This window comes from Lutra lutra, chromosome 5, assembly GCF_902655055.1.
Source record: "Lutra lutra chromosome 5, mLutLut1.2, whole genome shotgun sequence".
In the NCBI taxonomy this organism is placed as follows: Eukaryota; Metazoa; Chordata; class Mammalia; order Carnivora; family Mustelidae; genus Lutra; species Lutra lutra.
In genome coordinates, this window is record NC_062282.1 from 80,051,236 (window position 1) to 80,074,562 (window position 23,327).

The 23,327-nt window shown below is 42.1% G+C and overlaps 1 protein-coding gene across 7 annotated transcripts in view; it reads right to left on the reverse strand.

The window, feature by feature from the left end:
• DIAPH1 (diaphanous related formin 1) overlaps positions 1–23,327 on the reverse strand; it is a 97,410-nt gene that overhangs the window by 35,561 nt on the left and 38,522 nt on the right. For 5 of the 7 annotated variants that reach the window (XM_047730297.1, XM_047730292.1, XM_047730290.1 and 2 more), the window contains 9 exons: positions 23,201–23,311; positions 22,923–23,041; positions 22,159–22,275; positions 21,425–21,540; positions 20,835–20,899; positions 19,341–19,520; positions 17,850–18,602; positions 16,888–17,002; positions 16,384–16,392 (listed from right to left, as the gene is read on the reverse strand). In XM_047730297.1, coding sequence (XP_047586253.1) covers positions 16,384–16,392; positions 16,888–17,002; positions 17,850–18,602; positions 19,341–19,520; positions 20,835–20,899; positions 21,425–21,540; positions 22,159–22,275; positions 22,923–23,041; positions 23,201–23,311 — 1,585 coding nt within the window. The remainder of the gene's footprint in view (positions 1–16,383; positions 16,393–16,887; positions 17,003–17,849; positions 18,603–19,340; positions 19,521–20,834; positions 20,900–21,424; positions 21,541–22,158; positions 22,276–22,922; positions 23,042–23,200; positions 23,312–23,327) is intronic. The other 2 variants (XM_047730293.1, XM_047730291.1) reach the window with 1 other exon arrangement.

Consider the following 23,327-nt stretch of genomic DNA (forward strand, 5'->3'; position numbering starts at 1 on the left):
AAAGACCCTATGGGCGCCTGGGTGGCTCAGTGGGTTAAACCTCTGCCTTCAGCTCAGGTCATGGTCTCAGGGTCCTGGGATCAAGCCCCGAATCAGGCTCTCTGCTCGGCGGGGAGCCTGCTTCCCCCTCTCTCTCTGCCTGCCTCTCTGCCTACTTGTGATCTTGGTCTGTCTGTCAAATAAATAAATATATAAAAATCTTAAAAAAAGGGCGCCTGGGTGGCTCAGTGGTTTAAGCCTCTGCCTTCAGTTCAGGTCATGATCTCAGGGTCCTGGGATCAAGTCCCGCATCGGGCTCTCTGCTCATTGGGGAGCCTGCTTCCCTCTCTCCCTCTCTCTCTGCCTGCCTCTCTGCCTGCTTGTGATCTCTCTCTGTCAAATAAACAAATAAAATCTTAAAAAAAAAAAAAATCTTAAAAAAAAACAAACAAACCTGTAAGATAATTTGAGAAACAATGAGTGGATATCTGATGATGTTAAAGTATTTTTAGATGTGATAAAGATAATACAGTTCTTTTTTTTTAAAGTCCTCATTTTTTGATATACATTCTGAACTACTTACTTAAGGCCTAATGATATAACTAATCAGGATACAGTTTAAATAACTGGTATGGCAAAAAGAAGGTTGATGTTGATAGATAAAACAAGATAAGCCCTGAGTTTTTAAACTGGGTTATGGGGCGCCTGGGTGGCTCACAGGGTTAAGCATGACTTCAGCTCAGGTCACGAACTCAGGGTCCTGGATTAAACCCCAAGTCGGGGTCCCCACTGAGCAGGGAATCAGCTTCTCCCTATCCCTCTACTGCTCCCCCTACTTGTGCATGCTCTCTCTCTCAAATAAATTAAATCTTTAAAAAAATAATGATAAAACAAATTGGGTGATGGAGACAGTTTTCATAACCTTCTCTTCACATACATATGTGCGTATGCATTTATGTATTACATATGCATGTGTGTTTTGTTCTTTACTTTTTCAAAAATGAATGTTTTGTGTGTGTTTTTAAGTCAGACTGCTTCCCTGGGATCATTAGGGCATCAGATTCTTCTCAAGACAACTGAGTGAAAAGGGTTCCTATTCCTCTGAGGTGATCTATAATTGAGAAAACCACCTTCAACATCTCGGTAAGAAAAAAACCACCTAAACTCAGGTTTAGATTCTTGAAGAGGGAGAAGGGATGCAATGCCTTTTGTCTCAAAAGCCAGCACACTCTGTCACAGTTAGGTGTCCAGTAGCCAGCACCCCTCTGTTCTTGGCTCAGAGGGTGGGGACCTGCTGGATCTGTCTCAGAATGCAGGCAGCCTGCAGCAAGCCCTGATGAACAAGGGCTGAGTAACGGAGTCTGCTGATTGCGCCTCGGCCTGTCTCACTCCTCCCCCAGTCGGGCTCCTCCCTTGCCCAATTCTTTTTTTCCTGCGTCACAAACACAAAATGGAGTAAGCTAAGAGCAAAAACAATTTGTCTAAAATGGCTGAATGCGGTAGGGAGTGCCAGGCAATAAAGCAAAGGGAAAGGGCACCCCCTGCTGTCCAACAGAAGGACCCTATTTTTCTTTTTTGACTATTTTGCATATGTTTAAAGAATCCATCCTACAGAGTCCAAGCTAATTTTGTCTTGAATCTTGATTATGTTGAGTTCTAAAATTTAAGCAGATTGAGGCACAAGAAGGGAAGATAATTTCTAGTCTCTGAAGATAAAAGAGTCAAGGCACAATGTCAGCGGCCCAAGTCCCCGTGACCACTGAGTTCCAGACCCCCAGAACGGAAGGGAGGTCCCACTATGTAGCAGAGTATTCCCCAACTGCAGTAATGAGCTAATGGCCCCCGGAGTTCCGCAGCTGCAGCCATCACTTCCCCAGGAATTCCTGTCGCAGGATTCTCTCAATGAAGACCACAAACAGGAAATGGAGGAGAAGGGAGTTGCCCAACATCCTGGAAACTAGGTTCTTAAGAACTGCAGGTGGGAGTGAATAAGTGAGCTAGGAAAAAGAACTTTGGGAAAATACTGTTGAAAACACAGACTAACTTCTAAAGCCTGCAGGACTTTAAGATTCTGTAGGGCTGAAAGATTTCGGCTGAGTTCTACTGCGTTATACTCCACTCTACCTAACCTTCGTTCTCACTGACTCAGGCCCACATACTCCTTGCTCAGCCTGAGATGAAGCCTGAGGCATTTGTCCCTATGCTACAAGGAACACCCTCCATAATCTCATGCTATCCTTCCCTTGAATAAAAGAGTACTTTCTGAGTAAGAAAGAACACATGAGAAAGGTGAAGAAAGTGGAAACAGGATGAGACATCTGTGGATCCAAGTCATGGGCACCTTCCACTGACTCACGAAAGCCCAAGCTTATCCAGGATCCGTGAAGAGAGACAAAGGCAGGGCATACAATCTATGTGAGCACAGAACCATAATAGGAAATTAAAAAAAAAAAAGTGGACTCTGTACCAGTATAGTTCCCTCTGATAAAACATGGCTTTTGGGAAAGAGTCTTAGATCTGCCTAGCTTATCTAAAAAAGATTTGAACACTTATCAGTAAGAGCCCCAGGAAAAAACAACAAACCTGTGAAGGTAACAGAGCTAGGGCATCACCAAGTCCTCCCAAGGACTTGGGAGGACACCAAGCCATGTCCATTAAGCTCTACATGAGCTCTTGGATTCTGAGGAAAGGCCAAATCAAGAGGGCCCTACCAAATGCTAATTTAAGAAACTGCCTAAGTGGAGGATTTCTACTTTATATTCTCCATAGCTATAATATACATGAGGAAAAAATTCATCACCTTGGAGCCATATGTAGGTATACACCATAGTAGGGAAAACCAGATTCCTATCACTGACCTCCTGAACAAACCAAATACCCATCTGCTAAGGGCCCAGAACTAGGCCACCATGGATGTGCAAGGAGATGAAATAAACTGGTAGAGACGGATAAACCTGAAGGACAAGAACAAAGCTGGACTGAATTCCAAAGCACAAAAACCAAGTGCTAAGAGTTAGGAAGAAGGGAGCAAATGGAGTCTGAAAGGGTGGCAGAAAAACAGTATTAGAAATCTGGGCGCTTCTCAAAAACATTTGATCATTCAGACAAGAAGTCAGTGAGTTTCTCACAGACACTTTCCCAGCACACCCAGGAAGGTGACTCAGTACAGGAGTGCTCAGGAGGAGATCAGCCTCAGGGATATGGGTGAAGGTGGACTGGAAGGACAGACAGGGGACACTAAAGCCAGAGGACAGAAGAAAAGGCATCCAAAAGTGGCACTTGGTATAAAATTTTTGCTTTTCTTTAAAGATATTAACTAAGATCCACACATTACAACTGGCTGACATTTTAAAATTCTCTTTTAACCTGTATGTTCCTCATCTCATTTTTCCTCTGGAAATTTATTTGTTAAAGAAATTAGGGCTGGTCACTGGGGAAATGCAGAGAGTGCTGGCCCCACACTGCAACAGCTCTGAGAATGCCTGCCTTCGTGCCACTTCCTTCCCCTAAATGCTAGATTCTGAACCTAACAGATCTGGGATTAAATTCTAGCATGGTATTTACTTGCTACGAGATCTTAATAAACAAAGTACAATTAATTCCATACTTTCAATTTCTCAGTTATAAAACGAAGATACCACCTATTAGGCAGCACTGTTCCAATGACTGAAAAGAACAGATTATGACCTCCTACCACTGAGAGCATCTGACATCAAATACGTATTCTTAAATCAGACTGAGAAAGAGAAATGCCTTCATCTTTTTCTAGGGACTTGGAGCAGTTTTAATCTTTGCTGTTCCTCACCTAAATCCTGAGTAAACTGCACATTTCTTAAGCTATTTTCAGTAACAAAGGATCCTAGAAACGCCCTCCAATTTAGCCAGGGTTCTGGGAGGGGAAGTAACATGGTAAGAGCCTAACAAAGAGAACAGATGGAATAAATACCCAGCCCCCAGCCTGAGTCTGCAATGGCAGCAGCTGGTTTTCTCCGTCATACTGCTGTTTTTTTCCCTTCTTTGTTCCTAAGGTGGAAGCCAGGAAAGGGTGGGGAAAGGGTGGGGGGGAGGGCAAGACGTCATCACTGTTAACTGAAAGTCACCTGATACTCTCCCGCCAATCCCTAGTCTCTGACCTCACAATCTGGAATCTGAGCCAAAACAGCTCAACTGCGCACACCCCGTGGCTGAAAAGAAAAATGCAAGCAGAATAGGAATGCAAGCAGAAGAGGAAAAGGGGTCAGTCTTCCTTCAAGGATTTCAGCAGTTTTTCTTTCCAAGGGGAAATTTAAACACACACACACACACACACACAATCTTATATTCTAATCTAATAGATAATGAAAGGAACAATTACAGACTCTAAGAACAGAGTTGGGATTACCATAGGATCAGGAAGGAGCAAAAGATTCCATCCCATCCTGCATCATATGTGGGGTTACCAAAGCCCTTCTCTCATATAACTGGGGTTCCCTTATTCAAGGATGCAGAGAGAAGAACAAATAGCTTTTTAAATTGGAATCTGATTTTTCAAGGACAGGCTAGAATCATCACGAGAAGTCAAGTACAGAGACTGTTACCTGCTTTGTAGAACTGGGTATTTACAAAGCATTCTGCTTTGTAAATATTCATTTCTTAGGTCTAAGCGCTTCTAAAAGCCCCTTTTTAAAGCATCTTGGCCACTGGCAAACTTTCTTCTTAACCCTTTTGTTCTTCCCATTAAAAGAATAAGATGATGTCTGCCTTCAGCTCAGGTCATGATCCCAGGGTCCTGGGATTGAGCCCCAGGTAAGGCTCCCTGCTCAGTGGGGAGTCCGCTTCTCCCTCTCCCTCTGCCATTCCCCTCACTTGTGCTCTCTGGCTCTCTTGCTCTCTGTGTCAAATAAATAAATAAATAAAAATCTTAAAAAAAAAAAAAGATGGCAACATTATAGAGAAACTGAAGGAAAAGAAATCAAGCACCCTAAAAAACTCTGTTAAGAGTATTCTGGTATATTCCCTTCCAATCTTTTACTTCTGCACTTTTTCTGTAAAACAGTTACAATGAGGGTTGTACATAATAGTATCCTGCTTTTCCCGCCTAACACTCAATCCTCAGCATTATTTTTTATTTTTTATAAGATTTTATTTATTTGTTAGAGAGAGAGAGAGAGAGAGCACGAGCACAGGCAGAGTGGCAGGCAGAGGCCGAGGGAGAAGCAGGCTCCCCGCCAAGCAAGGAGCCCGATGTGGGACTTGATCCCAGGACGCTGGGACCATGACCTGAGCAGAAGGCAGCCGCTTAACCAAGTGAGCCACCCAGGCGTCCCAATCCTCAGCATTTGAAGTACACTTCAAAATGCTGTGAAGTCGAGGTGCCAGAATTATAAACACAACAATTACAGTGTACTAAGTTCCAGAGCGATTATCTCCAGAACAAAAACTGAGAAGGAAGCAAGAAAAGAATGAAGTAGGTCATCCCTCTCCTTTGAAGACCATAACGCTCTATGGAGTAGCATCCCTATGCTAGTGAGATAAACCTCTGCTCCTGCTCAGGAATATAATGCTCCAGAGGGAGGCCAGGTGCCCGGAAGGGCCGAGGGCAGAACTTTTCAAGTGTCTCTTCTCCACAGCCTTCTGGAAGGCTCCATTCAGTAGGAACTGCCATACATTTAGAGTTGTTGTGTTCAATCATTTATTCCATAACAGAATTTGCAGGGAGAACAACAGGAAACACAGGCATGCTAAGTTGCTGCAGCTAGCATTTCAAAAAAGGGACAAATTGTTCCATTACCATATTTTTGGTTTTATCCTAGTTTCATTAGAAAAGCTATGCATGCTTATTGAAAATTTATGATTTTTTTTTAATAAGGAAGGTCTCTATGTACTGATATGAAAAATCCCCAGGATATAGATGGTACAGAAAAATACAGATAGTACGTTACCTTTTGGTAAAGGGAAGGAGGATAAGAATCTTGATCAGTATTTGTTTACAACTGCATTTTTAAAAAACCATTAAAAGCATAATCAAGAAAATAACAAAAACAATGACCTCTAAGGGTAGGGAGGGGAGGGCTGAGATGGGTTAACACTAGGGTGGCAATGAGAGTTCTTTATACTTTATCTTGACTTCTCAACTACCTAGATTACCTATGCAGAAAAACAAGTAACAGAAACAAAAAAGCCTCAGAGGAATTACCCACTGGTGGAGATATGCTGAGTACCTCCTGAAAACTGGTCTGCCTCTAACCTCATGTTTGCAGGGAGATGAGTCCCATATTTGCAGAAAAGTAAGTTCATATCCAACAATTCCTGAAGCATGTAAGGGATGCTGAGAACAGTGCTGTTCCCTTGAGGCAGCTGCTTTGGGCTCCACCAAGTAGCAGCCTGAGAACACTGGGTCACTCACTCTCCTGCTTATCCCAAAGCCCAGCTCTGCTCTTTCCATTTCCTAGATCCCACTTCTCCTCCTCCATACATCTCCGATCCCTACTCTGCATGGTGAGGGACTAACTGAATAAGAACAAGAGTTATATCTGCATAGCTGCAGCCCCTTCATCCTGTTCTGGACATCCTGAGCTGACACAACTCCATCTTTGTTATACAACCCAAGAGATCTCCCATCATCTGCCCTCCAGCTTCCCCAGTCTCTCAGTAGTTCCTAGCTACTTCACAGACTCAGAGAACCTCTTCAAAACATCCTTCAAAGATGCCTAATGAGAGATCTGGCAAGAGAAAATGGCAAGAGAAAAATTTTGTAAAAACAAGTGTCCCTGAAGTAGAGCCTCCAAAATGTTAGCAGTCCACAGAAAATGTCAGCTTGCCCACTAACTGATCTGAAGGATCTCCATAAAAACAAGGGTAATACTTACCCAAATCTCAGAAAGACATCAAAACATTATCATGAGAAAAAGCAGAGCAGCTTTTTCTGGAAAATGGAAACTAAATAAAAACGTAAGCCGTGGATCTAGCCAGGTTACTCCAACTACCACCACAAACTTACTTGAGGTGTTTATTAGAAACTTCTCTTCCTACAGTCCCTGAAACTTTGACTCTGGAGGAACAGCCAAAGAATTTATAATCTTTAACAAACAAGCTCCTTATGTAATCCTTACACACACTGAAGTTGGGAATTACTGACAGAAAAAGACACCTTAGTGCAGGGACTGACTTCAAGATGACAGAAGTTTACACAATACTGATACCCTTCCTGTTTGGTTGAAGCCTCAGACCATTTAAAAAGACACTTTATCAAATATCAAATCTGAAATCTGCAGATAATGCTGGATGATGCCATGGGTTTAAAAGATACAGCTTCAGTCTATGTGTGTCAAAAGGAGTACTAGAGGAACACACTGAAGTTCGAATAGCTAGAAAGAGGCTCTAAAACTGGGTTTATCTTGGGATAATTAGGAGTTAACAAAGGGGTTGACAGTAAAAACCTTTCTGCACCAGCAAACTCTCCCCAAAGTCGGCCAAGGAATTCCGTCAAGGAAACAAATACAGCATATGGTCTCTGGGAACTTACGAGTATATAATCAGCAGCGAGTTGTATTATGTGCTTCAAGTAACTATTCAGGGTAGACAGAGATGGGGTTAGGAATATGTATATCATGGGGTCACAAATATGTACATAACTAACTACCAAGCTGATAAAAAAACAATTTTCTCTTTTAGCACTTTAAAAGGAAGGCTATGCTTTCCCGAAGTTACCAGACTCAAACAAAACCGAAAATATTCTCCAGCCTCTATGCCCTCCAAAAAATACAATGTTGCTCCTATAAAAGACAGCAGCTGCAAGGGGGGAGGACCCTTTTGTAAAACGGCAAGTTAACAGCTTTCTGTTGTAATTTACTGATCAGTCCTCCAAATGAATTTACTGACGATAGAGGGCAGCATACCATGCAATTGGTATTTGAAACCAACAGAGGTCAGCTCTCTCTAACGTGATTGCATCACTCCCAGACGTAACAATGACACATCCAAAACAGAAGCGATCCATGTGCCATCTGGTGGTGAAAAGGAGAAAGTGCACACTGCACACTGCGGATGTATCCAATTCCTACAGTTTAGAAAGAATTAAAGTTTAATTATCTTTATCTGATGACACCCTCCCTAAATCTCCACCAGAAAGTCTTCTGTGGAAACTAAACCAGCAACCTTCATGCAAAAGTTTCACAGTTTTACAACAGTGTAGCTCTTTAACAAGCAGCAATTTCTAATGCCCCACTTCAGTGCAGCAAAAAAGAATGAAAAGCAGATTAAAACAAAGAAAACACTACAAGCATTTTTAGTAAACAATCAAAGGAGTTTCAGTTGATGAGCAGGCAACACCAAAGACAGCTTATGCAAGCAGAAAGAAGAAAAAAACACAAGACCAGAAGTTTCAAACTACGAAATATCTTTAGGTTTATCTGTCTCATTTTACAGATGAGGAAACAAAGAGTCAATGTATGAAGGAAAATTTCTGGTGCAATCTTGTTAATGGTCAGATTAAAACGAGGTATCAGTTTCCCTCATCAGATGTTACAGTAAGTAGTTTCTTATTTTTGATGGAAGGGTAAATTGGTACAATCCTACACCCAGCAATGTGTGCCCCCAAATTTTAAGAATTCACTGTGCAGAAATGCAAGAACACACAGATAAATATGATTTTTCCTACAGTACTACTTATAAAAACTGGTCATTTCTCACTAATGGATCAGCTGTACAAATTTATATTGCATTTCACAAAATACAACTATCCATCCAAGTGGTTCAGTCTGTTAACCAACTGATTCTTGATTTCAGCTTAGGTCATGATCTCAGGGTCCTGGGATCAAGCCCCACATGGGGCTCTGCACTTGGCAGGGAGTTTGAGATTCTCTCTCCATCTCCCTCTGTCCTTCCCTGCACCCCAACTGTGCTCACTTTTTCTCTCTCTGAAATAAATAAATCGTAAAAGAAAAAAAAAAAGAATAAAACTATCTATTAGAAATAATGAGGTGCATCTCTGTGTAATGGTATCAAGAGGTGCTGAATCATATTAAGCAAAATGCAAAACAGTATCTACCACATGGGATCACAAGATTACATTAAAAATGTGTATATGATCATATTTATGTAATTTTATCTTCAGTTTCCCTGCCCCTTAAATTTCTGGCAAACTTCTATGAAAATTTCCCATATTTCCCCCACCTGAGCTACAAAAGAAAAGGATTTCATTCGTTCCTTTATTAGAGTAATACATGCAGGTGAAAGGTATGTTAACCACAGTCACTCCAGGAAAGGAGAGGGAGATTTTTTAATTTTTATTTTTAGTGTACTCTATGCATTTGTTGAAATGAAGTACAGGACTGGCTTTAGACAGGACCATGGTAACAGAGAGGAAGACAGAGAATCGGTACAGTAATGTTGGACATCCACAGAAGTGCCTCTTCCAATGGCTTCAGTTTTCTCAGTGAAGCAGGAAGAAAAACATGCTCAACTGAGAATGAAAATGGGGGTGTTGGGTCTCTGGAGACAGAAAAAGTGAAATAATCATTTAAGAGAGTGGGAAGTTGAACGGACTCGAAGTATTTAATATTCGATTGCCTGGCAGGACCAAGGGGGCATGTAACAATGCAAACTGAGCAGACAGGAGCCAGAAGAATGAACAGTCAGGGAGGCAGGAGAGTAAGAGCGTCTGCTCTCCTGAAAGCCAAGAGGAGAAAGTCTATCTAGGAGGACCAGGTGTTTGGTTTTTTTTCCACTCACATTCACTTGTACTACCTGTGCAGGGTGGAGAGAGACAGACTTGTTTTGCCAATCACCTATGATGAAATCAGAAAGAGGTAATGGAAGGGGAAAACATCAAAGACAGTCATTATTATAATGATTAGCCACAAAATTTTAGCTGAAGAGGAGAGTGAAGTCATCAAGGAGCAGAAACACAGTGAAAGGGGATAGGACAAATGGACTGGATGTCCCAGTGGGGCTGGAGGACTGTGGCAGTCCCGGTCCTAAAGAGAGAGACGTAAAAAGCTAGAACACGGGTGGCATGAAATTAAGATTGGAGACAGACTGCAGCTGAATGGGTAGGGTAAGGTAGAGGACAAGATCACTGGAAAAGAACATTTCAAGGAACTGTGAAGCCAGCATATTGGTAGGATCACAAACCTTTTGTGTATAATTGCTAAGAACTAAGATGGAAGTGGCCAGGGAGTACCGCCAAGAGCGGGAACAGCCAACCCGGCCGAGAAATAAGGAGTAACTCGGGATGTTTGTAGATGACCGGCGCTGAGAGAGGAACTGGGTGATGTCATGAGATCCAAAATTATGGGGTTCTGGCAAAGAAAAAGGTGGCATGATCTGAAAGTGGCAATAGACAACAAAGAGGACATCTACACCATCTCTGGGTCCAGGTCCACTGGGATGAGGTTTATGGGAGGAAAAACCCACCAGATGCGGGGGCAAGAAGGAAAGCAGCGTTGAGGGAAAGCCAGGTCTCTGTTAGATCACCAAGGTGAAGTTGATGTCAGAGGAGCTTTTTCTAGTAATGGAAAATGAATTCCAGAGGGCACAAAGAATGGGTTTCAGGTACTCAGGGAGGATCAGAGGAGGAAACTGAATAGGAGATACAAAGAACCTTCCTGGGATTCGAGTATGGGAGGTGAGGGTGCCCTGGAAGTCTGGGGCTCCCTATAGGAAGTAATATAAACCAAGATAAACAGCTAGTATTAGATACAATGAAATTCAAGGTAAATAGTGATGGAAAGGTTGGGAGTAGAAAGAGGTATGTAAGAGGGGGTAGTTTATTTTTTTATACTCCTGATGATGAGAGAGGACAATCCAAATGTGCAGGGCTCATCATAACCTTAGGTGATAGAACTAGATTTAGGTCTTTTATTATTATTTTCTTTTTTAGAGAGAGAGAGTGCACACCTATACTCGTGCAAGCAGGAGATTGGTGGGGGGGAGGGGCAAAGGGAGAGGCAGAGAGAGAATCTTAAGCAGGCTCTACGCTTGGCACAGAGTCTGACACAGGGCTTGATCTCATAACCCTGAGATCATGACCTGAGCTGAAATCAAGAGTTGGACGCTTAAATGACTGAGGAAACCAGATGCCCCAGATTTTTTTAAAATCACAAGGAAGTACCATTTGATATAATGGAACTTCCCAAACACTTTGCACTAATAGTCTGATCCTACTCAGAACGCAAGAATATTAGTAATTAAAAGACAACAATCCCAACAAATACTCACTTAAATAGCACGAGTCCTTATTCTATACACTTGAGAGGAGTAAGGAACTGATAGAACAGACATCTTTCTGTGAAGAGACTCACTGATTAAGGTGGAGCATGTTGAGCTCTAACAAAATCTTGTTTCAAGGGGTTAAAGTTGCAGAAACTGTAAAGAGTCACTTGGACATTTCCTGATAAAGATCCAACTGAAGGAGTGCCACCTAGTGGACAGAACAGGATCACAGGGATGGGGTGCCTGGGCGTCTGCCTTAGGTTCAGGTCAAGATCCCAGACTCCTGGAATGGAGTCCCACATCGGGCTCCCTGCTCAGCAGGAAGCCTGCTTCTCCCTCTCCCACTCCCCATGTTGTGTTCCCTCTCTCGCCGTGTCTTTCTCCGTCAAATTAATAAATAAAATCTTAAAAAAAAAAAAAAAAAAAAAAAAAGATAAAAGAACACAATTACAGGGAAAAGAAAAAAGACCCTTCAATCTCGGGGGAGAGAAGGGATTGCTTCCCCATCACAGGCTGTTCTTGAAGACTGAACCAACAAAGCTCTGGGAGAGCAACAGACTATTGTTGCCAACAGTTATGACTTGTGGGACAAGAGCACAAACCCTGGGCTCTTGCAGGCTATCGGGAAGTCTGCACTGGGTTTGACACAGAGTCAAATCCTAACTAGAATACAGTTATTGTATATAAAATTCTTAGCTCCCGGTCAAGATCTTCCTTTTTACCAGAGTTCTTTCTAAATTACTGCTGAAAACCACCTGGAGAACTGTTCTGATGCTCAAAGTTCCCACAATGCACCTCATACTTTAACAGGGAGGGGGTCTAACACTACATATTGACCAATGCACACCTACTGAGGGTAACTAGCTTATGGATCTTAGGAGCTCCAAAGGTTTTTGGAAGAAAGGAATAAACCTAAACAGGAAATTGCCACTGTACTTAGGACATCAGTTAGCACCTCCCACAGTTTCAACACATACTATTTTTCATGGGATCATGTCATCAACAAAAGAGAGTAAAAGAGAGAAAGCTGAATGAAAAACTAGTTATCTCATTCATACAAATAATGACCTCGGTCATCACAGTGATGAAAATGCTCCCCCAAAAAAAATTGGGAAAAAAAAAAAGTTTAACTACTGAACACGCTCCCAACGAATTCAAGAGAGAGTCAACAAAGAGACTACGATAAAACACTCCTTGCTGATAGCCGTAAGGATGGTGAGAAAGTGCAAAGAACTCAAAGTTTTATAGTACTGCCTATCAGCTCTGAATTCATAATATTCCCTGACAAAGAATAAACTGAGTAAATCTATGATTTATAGGAAGTCAAGAGTTCAAAAACAAGAGACTAATCTTGTTTGAAAAAATGTTTAAGAGAAAATATAGTATATACTGAAGACTGGCTCGCCTCTCTGGTTTCTTCTCTGAATACAAAGGCTCACATCTTCCTGAACCATATGATGCAGTGACTGGAGATCCCTGATCACAGGAGGCAGATGTAAAGAGTGAGGTGGGTGTTCTTGTTAATGTCTATTCCTAGAGTATACAGGAAGTTTTGGCTATCAGTAAAATATAAGGGGGATATAGCCATATCTAACAAATAGCAGTGACCTGTGTTTATCAAGTGAGAGAGGAAATAATGCAATATTATGAAAACTTCATGTACAAATAACTTCCTCATCAAGTCTGGTAACCAATGGCCTAAAATCATCTAAGCAGGGCTTCCATTGGACTAGATAAGCAGGCCTTATTTCTCCAATTGGATTCATTTTGTTACAGTTGAATATACTAGAAACAGAACATGTTTCCTCTTCTTCACCCCTAAATATCCAGCATTTCACCTACTTTCCCTAATCTGTTGCTCCTTTTTTGTACTAAGAGTCACCTGCCAGTTCAAGGACTAAAGAGAAGTGCCTGAATGAATGAAGTGGTGGCAAAAGCCAGCAAATCCCCTTCTTTCATCTTTTGTCTGGATCTAAACTTCCAGAAGTTCTTAGGACAGGGACATATGCTTCTGGGAAGCAGAAGTCACACACCCCAGAGTCTGAATCTGGTCTCTGGCACTTACGATATAGCCTAGGAAAAGTTATTCAAGCTGTGTCTCCAATTCTTTATCTGAAGGACAGAATATTTATGGAGTGGTAATGAGTATTCATCTATCATTTAACTATATCATCAATATTCAGACTATAAGAGACGTGGAAACTGAAACTGGCTACCTACTTAAAAAAACGGGATTAAGGATAAAGATCTGAAATTTTATACTGGACATGTTTAAAGTACCAGAAGCAAAAGAAACCTTGCTTTCATACTGAGGAGATGTGGGTCCTCTGAGCACTCACCTCTGAAGGTGCTAAAGCTTGATTTTCCTTTGCTGAGAAAAACTTTAACTAAGAAACCAAAGCCCTTTTTACTAAGTGTTTCTGGGTTGTTGTGAGCAAGGGGACTATCGGGAAGTCTACACTGAGTTTGCCAGCCTGAGCACCAAGAGAAATTGTTCAAAATTGTATCAGGAAAGGCAAAGGCAAATTAGCACGATCACAGTGGAAGTTACACATGGCATGGGGTCCCTACAGCACTTCTGGCTGCTAGCTGAGGCCCCTGCAGATGGTATTAAAGCACCTATTTTGTTCCCAAGAGACATGTTCAACACACGCCAACACTCTAATACCTCTTGCATCATCAAAGATTTATAGACTAATGCAAAGGAAAAGAGAGCAGGTAAACAGAGAAGGAAAAAATAAATCAGACAACATTAAAAATCCAAAGAAGAAAGAATTTTTAAAAGGGGGAGGTGTTTCTTATTTGGGGGAAATGAATGATAACAGACACAGCAAGGGTGACGAGCAGCAGGAAGTTCTGTTGTGTCTGAGTGTTGTGGGTCACTCAGTCAGGTAAACAGTAAACACTCAAGTTTGTATCTGACAGGAAAATTACATCATTAAGATTTAGAATGTCTGGAAAACTGCTCATGATTTAATTTTCGTGAACATATCCCCTAGTGTCTCCTAATGGAAAAATGAGGAAATTAAGACAGAGTGCCAATTTAACACCTGAAAGCGCTAACTAAGCTAAAGATATTTATTTTTTAACTTAAAAAAAAAAAAAAGATTTTATTTATTTTATGAGAGAGAGAGAGAGAGCATGGGGGGTGGGTGTCAGAGGGAGAAGCAGACACCCTGCCGAGCAGAGAGCTGAATGCAGGACTTGATCCTGGCTGGGACTGCGGGATCATGACCAGAGCCAAAAGCAGTTGCCTAAACAACTGAGCCATCCATGTGCCCAAGAAGCTAAGGACATTTAAAGACTAGCTAGGAATTTCCTTCATCACAAGAGCAGCAATCTAGTAGCGTGGATTACTACTACCTGAAAATCAATACTCCATTAAACTAAATCAACCAAGTCATATTCATTTTTTTTTCCAGATTAAGATACAGAATTTTCTAAGAATGATTTTTTGGGGGAAAAAAGAGCCAAGGCTGGTAGAAAGTTAAAATCTTCAATGAAAAGAAAGTAGTCTAGGGCAGAATCTGAAAGCTGAAGGAGCATTTAAAAATGTGGTTACATGGCTGAAAATGAGAAAAGATAAGATAGGGTCTTGCTGGTGTTTTTTTTTTTTTTTTTTAATTTTATTTATTTATTTGAGAGAGAGACAGTGAGAGAGAGCATGAAAAGAGAGAAGGTCAGAGGGAGAAGCAGACTCCCGTGGAGCTGGGAGCCCAATGCAGGACTTAATCCCAGGACTCCAGGATCATGACCTGAGCCGAAGGCAGTTGCTTAACCAACTAAGCCACCCAGGTACCCGTTGCTGGAGTATTTTTAAAACACTATCAATTAAAACACTATCAATTTTTAAAACACTATCAGTGAAAATAAAATGCCAAGGAAAACCATGGAAGTGCAGAAAACCTCACTATAATCACTAGTAATACAAATGTACAGAAGAAGGGGGTGGCCAAGGTGGGAGGAAAGGGGCCCAGCCAGCGTGCAGGTGCAGTGGTGCTCAGAGCACAGGTGTGAGAAAGGGACTTATACCAGAGGCCAACGCAGAGGTAGATTCTGTGAACTTACAAATTAGGATATCATTTGATTTTGAGTTTCTCTGTCCAACTAGTCTTCGCTGATATACTAGAATAGCCTAAGTAGTCACTATGCCCAGATTTTTCACTAAGCAGGTGGAAGTCAACCCCTTGGCTACACTTTAGTTCAGCAGATGACAGTTTTTCTACAGTACAAGGCCACTTTGCCCTGAGTGAAAGGCAAGAGGTCACACTTGAGCCCAGCAATCTTATACTCTCAGATAGACACACCTAACTAGGGGCCACCAAGGGCACCTAGCAGTGTTAGGCTCCTTAATAGAACAAACTGCAGCCTGGTTCCATCAGTTCACCTAAGGAAAAAATAATACTAAATGCTTATTTACTGGGGGCGGGAGGGTGGCAGAGAAAAGAGAGGGAAATGCTCAAAAGTTGCACTTAATTTTCATCACTAGGGTCAAAATATACCTCTAAGGAAACAAAAAACCTGTAAGATGGAAATACAAAATTATTAGGCCATAACTGTCATTAAATTCAAACACTGAGTCTCTCAGGGGAAATAACTACAAGTGCCCTGTCACAAGGCAGCACAAAACCACAAGAATTAGGAAGTGAAGAAAGAAGAGGGCAAAACAGATCAGCTCTTCTAGAACAAAGAGGAAGGTATGAAGGTGAAAAAGAAAAGCGAGAATTTATGCAAAAAACCATGGACCAGAAGACAAGATCACTGGATCTGGTCTTTTGACCTTGGACAAGTTACCTATATTCATTTCAAACATGCTACAGAATGGAGATAATACACAACCTGCTTATTTCTTAAGATTTCTGGGCAGGTCCAAGAAATAGTATGTGTTAAAGCACTTGGAAGACCATAAAACACAACAGTAATGTAAGTTGATGGTATTAGTACTTAAGGAGTCCCTCGCTTTCTGAAGAAAGAACAACTACATGGCAGCTTTGACTTAAACTTACAACAACTGTCTACGCTGTCAGTTAAACACCACAGCTACAGATCCTTCTGGACTCTTAAAAAAAACAGAGAGAGAGAGAGAGAGAGACAGAAGATAAATCAATCCCCTATCTCATCTCAGTTTTCTAAAGAGAAATTCCTTTACATCTGTTACATCTTGTCTCTAATGTTCAAGATAACCAATAAAAGGCTCTTCTGTATTCTTACCTTTTGAAGCTGGAAGAACAAAGGGCCAGGAAGATGAAAGCATCAGATATTGAAAAGAAATGGAAGAAAAGAAAAAGAATCACACATGGTTGTTATTGTAGACAGTCACTCAATTACCTAACCTGTTAAAGACTGGCCCAACCCTTAATAATTACGTTTGTAGGCCTGGGATGGTACCTTAAAGATAGTGCCAGAATCCGTTCAAGAGTATTATCAAAATGGGCCCATAATGAGCTTTATGTCACCTTAATCTCATATCCCCAACATGTTATACTGATGAAAAATACTTACATGTGAAAAACATTGGGGAAGAAAAATACGAAAACACAAGTTTTCTTTCCCAACCTCAGTGTCCCCATAATACAAAAATATCTTAATTTCTTCTGAATGGGAAAAACCACCTCTCTTCAATTCTCACCCAGGGAAGGGAAGGAATGGGAGACTGACTTAAAGGATACTCAAAGTCCTATACTGGACCTGTGCATGAAAGAGGAAGGTACTCACTCTTGGTCTGGGCAGAAAAGGTCAGAGTAAGTTTGGCGAAAAGTTCATTGTTCTCAAAGCGGTCCTCCTTCACCTTTGTCCAGAAGCAGTCCTGGGACAGGTCCTCAGCAACAAACTGTGGATATGGGGAGGGTGTTAAGTGTTACTAAGTGGAGCCCTGTACTTTCCATCCTAGAAAACTGACCAAGATGCGGGTGAGGTGGGTGGTGGCTCTAAGCAATGTCTTACTAGAGTGACCAACTGGAGACACAGAAGAGCTGTGCTCCGCGTGGAAGGACATAGTGCTTCCAGTTCATACGAGAGCTAGGTTCACTTATGCTGCTTATCCTCCTTCTAACCTCAAATCCTCTAAACTGAGAAGTACTGAGGCTGTGTTTCACATCTTCCCTTATTCTACATTATATTCTCCCCATCAATTTGGCTAACTATGACATACTTGCTCATTTTATAAGTAAACCCCTAAGCTCCTTTTACTTGGTTTCTGGAAGCGGAAGGCTGAAGCAGAATCACAGGGGCCTCGAACACAGAGAGGAAACAATACTGTGCCATGAACACATGTCCTCTGTAGCTCATTTACAGGGAAGAGGTAGCAGAGCATATCCATCAATCCACAGCTCTCAGATCAGCACCTTTATCAGCAGCTTACAGCCTGGTGAAACGACTATTATCAAACTGTGGATAACCATGGCACTCATATCCTCAAAGAAAAGGCCAAAAACATTAACTTAAGGATATGTTTAGGTTTTGTAGCAGAGTAAAAGGCTCAAAGAATTCTCCAAAGTGATGTCTGGCACACAGAAGATGCCTAGTATGTGCTGAATAAACATAGGCAAGAGTGGAACCTGAAGATAAAAAGATGCCAACCGTAAGAAACGGAAGCCCACCTGGGCACAAAATACAAAGTAGGAAACTAAATTGGTTTCTTAAGATCTATTGAGGAAAAAATGGACAGAAATTCTCACCTTGGACCAGTTTGGCCTTCGGAGTTGCACCTCTGGCTTATAAAGCTTCTTTGGGGTCAATCCAAATGGCAGAACTGGGGCTGCAGGAACTCCAAATCCAAAAGGGGGAGGTGGAGGCATACCCATTCCAGGTGGAGGTGGAGGAATTCCAGGACCTCCAGGAAATGGAGGGGGTGGAGGGATTCCAGGACCACCAGGAAGAGGAGGAGGGGGAGGTGGCATTCCTGCTCCTCCAGGCAAGGGAGGAGGAGGTGGGGGGATATCAGCACTCCCAGGCAAAGGAGGGGGTGGGGGGATGACAGTACTCCCAGGCAAAGGAGGGGGTGGGGGAATGACAGTACTCCCAGGCAAAGGAGGGGGTGGGGGGATGACAGTACTCCCAGGCAAAGGAGGGGGTGGGGAGATGACAGTAGCCCCAGGCAAAGGAGGGGGTGGGGGGATGCTAGCACCCCCAGACAAAAGAGGTGGTACAGAGGGGCCAACACTTCCAGGCAAAGGAGGGGGCGGGGGGATATAAGCATGCCCAGGCAAAGGAGGGGGAGGTGGTGGAGGAGGAATGGTATCACCTCCCGGAGGAGGAGGTGGTGGGGGTATGCTAAGCTCTCTTGGTAAAGGAGGGGCTGGGGGTGGAGTAACAGTGCCAGGAGCAGGGGGAACAGTAGCACTGCTAGGAGGGGCTATAGCAGTAACTGCAGCAGAGAGAGAAGCCATTTCTTTCTTGGCATCTTCCAGTTCCTTGGACAGCTTGGCAACCTAGAGGAACATCAATGGAAGAACTCTTCACTCCACTTCAGGGACCACTGGGGTTGGAAAGGACCTAAAAATTACTTAATCCAGAGTTCTCTTTTTATGCATGAAGACACTGAAAGGAGTCAGACAGATGAAATGATTCACCTAAAGTCACATAGATATTTAGAATTCAGGTCTTCAAGTTCTTAGTTCAGCATGCTTTGCATTCAAAAAGCAACTTTAACCTTTATGTTAAATTCTCCCTTTAATTAGAAAATGCAAAGTTCAAGTAAATCAAATATTCTAGTGAGATAGGCACATAAGTGATCAAGTTATCAGATATCATGTATCATTTAAATAACTGCAACTGCAAAGAGTGTGGGCATTAATCTGCCCAGAAATAGTTAAAATAAGAGAAAATTAGCAAACATATTTAGTTTTTTGGGATTTTACTCCTGAATTTATGAGATGACTTTTAGTTTTATTTCTGGGTAGTTCTATGACTCCTTTTATTCTCTATATTATTTATTTTCCAAATTTTCTATCTTGTGTGTTACAGTAAATGATTTTTAAAAGATGCTATCACCTATTGGTAAAGATGATTTTTAAATGATTTTTAAAAGATGCATCATCTAACTAGATCACCTATTGGTAAGTAAACCTTCCCTAGGAGTAAGATGACTGACTCCTGCTCCAAGACAGGCCCATCCTTAGGCTGCTGATGGTGCACAGGTCACTCTGCCTTCCCTGCTCAGACATTACCTCTCCTGTGAGCTGAGAAACCTCTGCTTCCAAGTCCTGTTTCTCTGTGGCAATCTGCTGCTTTTCAGAATTCAAGACATCCTTTTCTCCCTGAAGATCCTGGAGCTTCTGCTCAAAGTCACTTTCCATCTTTTTCATTTCTACCTGTAGCTCATGTCGGGCTGTTAACTCTGAGTCCAACTAAAGGAGAAAGGAATTAGGCTCCTAGTAAACTGTCCAGGAAGAAGCAGAGTGTTATTCCCCAAAATTCACTGTTTTGTCCCAATCCTTTACAGAGCTCACTTTCCCAGAAAAGGACTGGGAAAAAAGGCCACTATAATTTTGAATCAAAATCAGGGTTAAAGAAGAGGGAACCAGAGATTATTTCCAGTCTCTCTAATTTGGGAGTTCTAAAAACAAACATAAAACAACCTAAGACAAATATTTTGCGATTTCACTTATACATGGAATTTAAAAAACAAATGAACGAACAAAAACAAGCAGAAATGAGCTGATAAATAGAGAACAAAGAGGTGTTTGCCAGACGGAATGGGGATGGGGGATGGGCAAAATGGGTGAAGGAGTGGAAGGTAGAGGCTTCCAGAAATGGAGTAAGTCACAGGAATGAAAGATACAGCAGAGGGAATATAGTGAACCGTATCATAAGAGTGTTGTGTGGTGACAGACGGCAGCTACACTTGTGCAGAGCATGGTGTAATGTATAGACTTGTCAAATCACTATGTTGTGCCCCTACAACTAACCTAACATTGTGTGTCAACTGTATTTCAATTAAAAAACAAACAAACAGGGCACCTGGGTGGCTCGGTCAGTCAAGCACCCGACTCTTGACTGCATCTCAGGTCACGATCTCAGAATTGTGAGATTGAGCCCTGTGTCAGGCTCTGCACTCAGCACGGAGTCTGCTTAAGATTCTCTTCCTCTCCCTGTGTTCCTCTCCCCACCGCCCCCTGCGCTTGCTTAAAATAAAAGGGGGGGGGGGTGCGGCAAAAACAACAAGAACAAACCTAAAATTTTTTACAAATTTTTAACATTGTTAAGACATTTACACCAGAGCAGCTATGGTGTATAATCCCAACCACTTCTAGGAGCAAAACCCTATCAACCACAACAGAAGTCCTAACAACTGAAGAGAAAAAAGGAACTGAGACATATTCCAGTCCCTGTTGTTCTGGGGTAAGTGGCCTGAGATGCCAGCAAAACCCCAGGAACGGTTATACATGAGAGTCATCTGTTGTTCCTGTCCTACCCAGGGGCTCCCAAACTGTGGACCACTAACTCCTCCGCATCACGTCCACATTAGTTTCTCCAGTGACGAACCTATGCCAGAAAGGTTCCCCCAGGAACTGCTACTGGGGGCTGAATGCTTGCAAAATATCACAGGTAACAGTTTCACATGTCAGAAAAAATATCATAATCCTTAAAAAGAAAAAAAGAAGAAAATAAAAAAGAAAGGCCCTCAATGTTTGATCTCTCACACCCACACACACACACACCTTCTTTTCCAGTTCTGTAGCTTTGGCTTCAGATTTCTCCACCTTTGTTTTATCAATCATTTGATCTGAAAAGAAAGAGTCAAGTAAGTGAAGCTCCCAGTTCTCTTGTCTTTCCCTCTCACTACCTCCATCCTTCAATATAACCAAAGGACAATCTTTTGTCCATTTGCTTATTTTTATTACCCTTCTTAACGTTCTGCTCTAGACAAAGAAATGGATCTTTCAGTTAAGTTCAACAGGCAATTTCTGAGTGCTTGTTATACAATAAGGCCATCGTGCTGGATGGCCTGGAGAGTGCCCGCCCACAAGTGATACTTAAGAAATCTGTAAGACCAGCAGGAATCACAGATAATAGGTAAAGTCCCTTCAAAAGGTAGGGTGATGTCTGAGTATGGGTAAATTTTAGATTTATAGAACAGTAAACTAAAGGTCTCTGTGTTCCTAGCACAGAAGTTTGTTATCACCTAAAGACAAAAATGGAAATACCTGGAGACTAGAAAGATACCTTTCCTGAAAATTTCACTGGAAGAAAGAGAAAACATGAAAGGCAGAGCAATGTTTTAAGGAGACAGATCGGAGAACATACTTACCAATCAACCCCTCAATATCAATCTGGAGGTGCCGGCACTTGAAGTCAGGATCAGCCCCATTCTTGTGCAAAACTATTTGAGAAATACATTCTTCAATCAACTTATAGTACTGTGGCCTATGGAAGAAGAGAAGAAGGCTATCAGAGGAAAACCAAAATATAATTTTCCAAAGCATTCAGGATCAGGAAAAGTTAACTGCTTTGATAAGAGAGAGACCTGAGGGGATGTGTTCCTGAAAAGACCTTTTCATCAAACTAGCAGACATCCACTGCCATGTTAGGAAACTCGCTATTGTACAACAGCTACCCATCTTCTTCAGGTAATCAAAACTTGTTGCCATCTACCTCCTGGTGCCAATCATTTCCCATCTAAAACTCAGGCTGGCTCAAGCCTTTCTGTAACAGATAGCACTACCCCTGAACCTCTACTTCGAGGCAACCTGAAAGAACCTGAAATGGGTACCTCACTTTGCTATCATCATAACCCCACCTCACCTCTCCTCTCTCCAAAAAAGGGACATTTTACCTTATATAGTCTGACCTCCTCCATAAGGATGCTTTTCAGTCAGATTAAAAGGACAACTAACAACTCCTTTTATATCTGTGACTAAAAATGAACTGTAATCCTTGCCTTTGTCTCTTCTTTTTCCCTTTACAGACAGTCTTTGAATTTAAGGATTTTGCTCTCTCTACTTAGGCTCAAATTCAATACTTCTCACAGGTATACCATCTTACCTGGCCTCATAGTCATTTCGGACCAAGAGCAGGTGCTGCAGGATGGACAGGAAGTGTGGCTCTGCCTTTGAATCCTTCACTGTGTTTAAGAGAATCTGGAAGACATCACTGAAGTCGGTGAAAAGGGGGAAGAAGCTAAGGAAAGCATATATTTAGAAACCATGTTTGACAGGTAGACTGCCCTGCTCTTGGCAAAGGTCACAAGATGCCACTTCTATTCTAACAGCTGCCTCTCTTGTAAATTACCCCCAATTTTAAGCTCCATAAGCTTCCTTAGGCTGAAGGAACAGTGAGCTGGGTGGTGGTATACACAAAGATAAAGGATTCCCAGTACTTGGCCTGGAGATGAAGCAGTAGGCAGAAGTGATAAGGTAACTGCACACAAGTCACTTGTGTCAAATAGCAGTATGCAGCCAAACCATTCCCTCTGTCAGTCTCAGGGACACAGAGAAGAAAGCAAAATCACAAGCCTGCCCCTGGCTTATGCATATTCTCCAAAGACCAGCTCTACACCACAGTAACTAAGATTTCATATTCTAGGAGGTCCATACTTATTTTGATAGCTACTTCCATTTCAAGGAACCCAAAGATCTCTGGTCCATGCTGAGCGAAATAAAGCCCACAGCAATCAAAAGACACCTGCCTCATCTACTGAGAAGATACGCAGACTGATGCCCTGTTCTGAGTCATCACCCCACACCATTCCATACAGGGATCTACACTGAATGTCTCATGTGTCCTGAACCCAGTTTATAAAAGGATATTCCATCTCCATTCGAATGTCATCCAGCCGTCCCTTGAGGTCATAGGAATCTTCTTCTCCTTGCTCATCAAACACATTTAATTGCACTCTCATATCATCATTTTCAATCTCTCGAAGGTCCTGTCAACAACCAAAGTACAAGTCAGGGAACCCAGAAGTGTCCTCTGCTGGCTAGAAACCCAAGCCTTTCAACCTGGTTCTTAAACAGAAAACCAAAGTGACACTAGAGATGATGGGGCCATGAGAGCGTGGCTGTCCTAATGGAGAGCTGTGGCTCACCTGCAACACCTGATGCAGCCCCAGGCGCATCAGTTCACTTCGGATGTGCACTCGAAAGTCAAGTTCTTCAGCTGGTGTGATGAGAGCATTGATCAGCTGCAGACAGCCCACCTAAAGTAAGAAAATT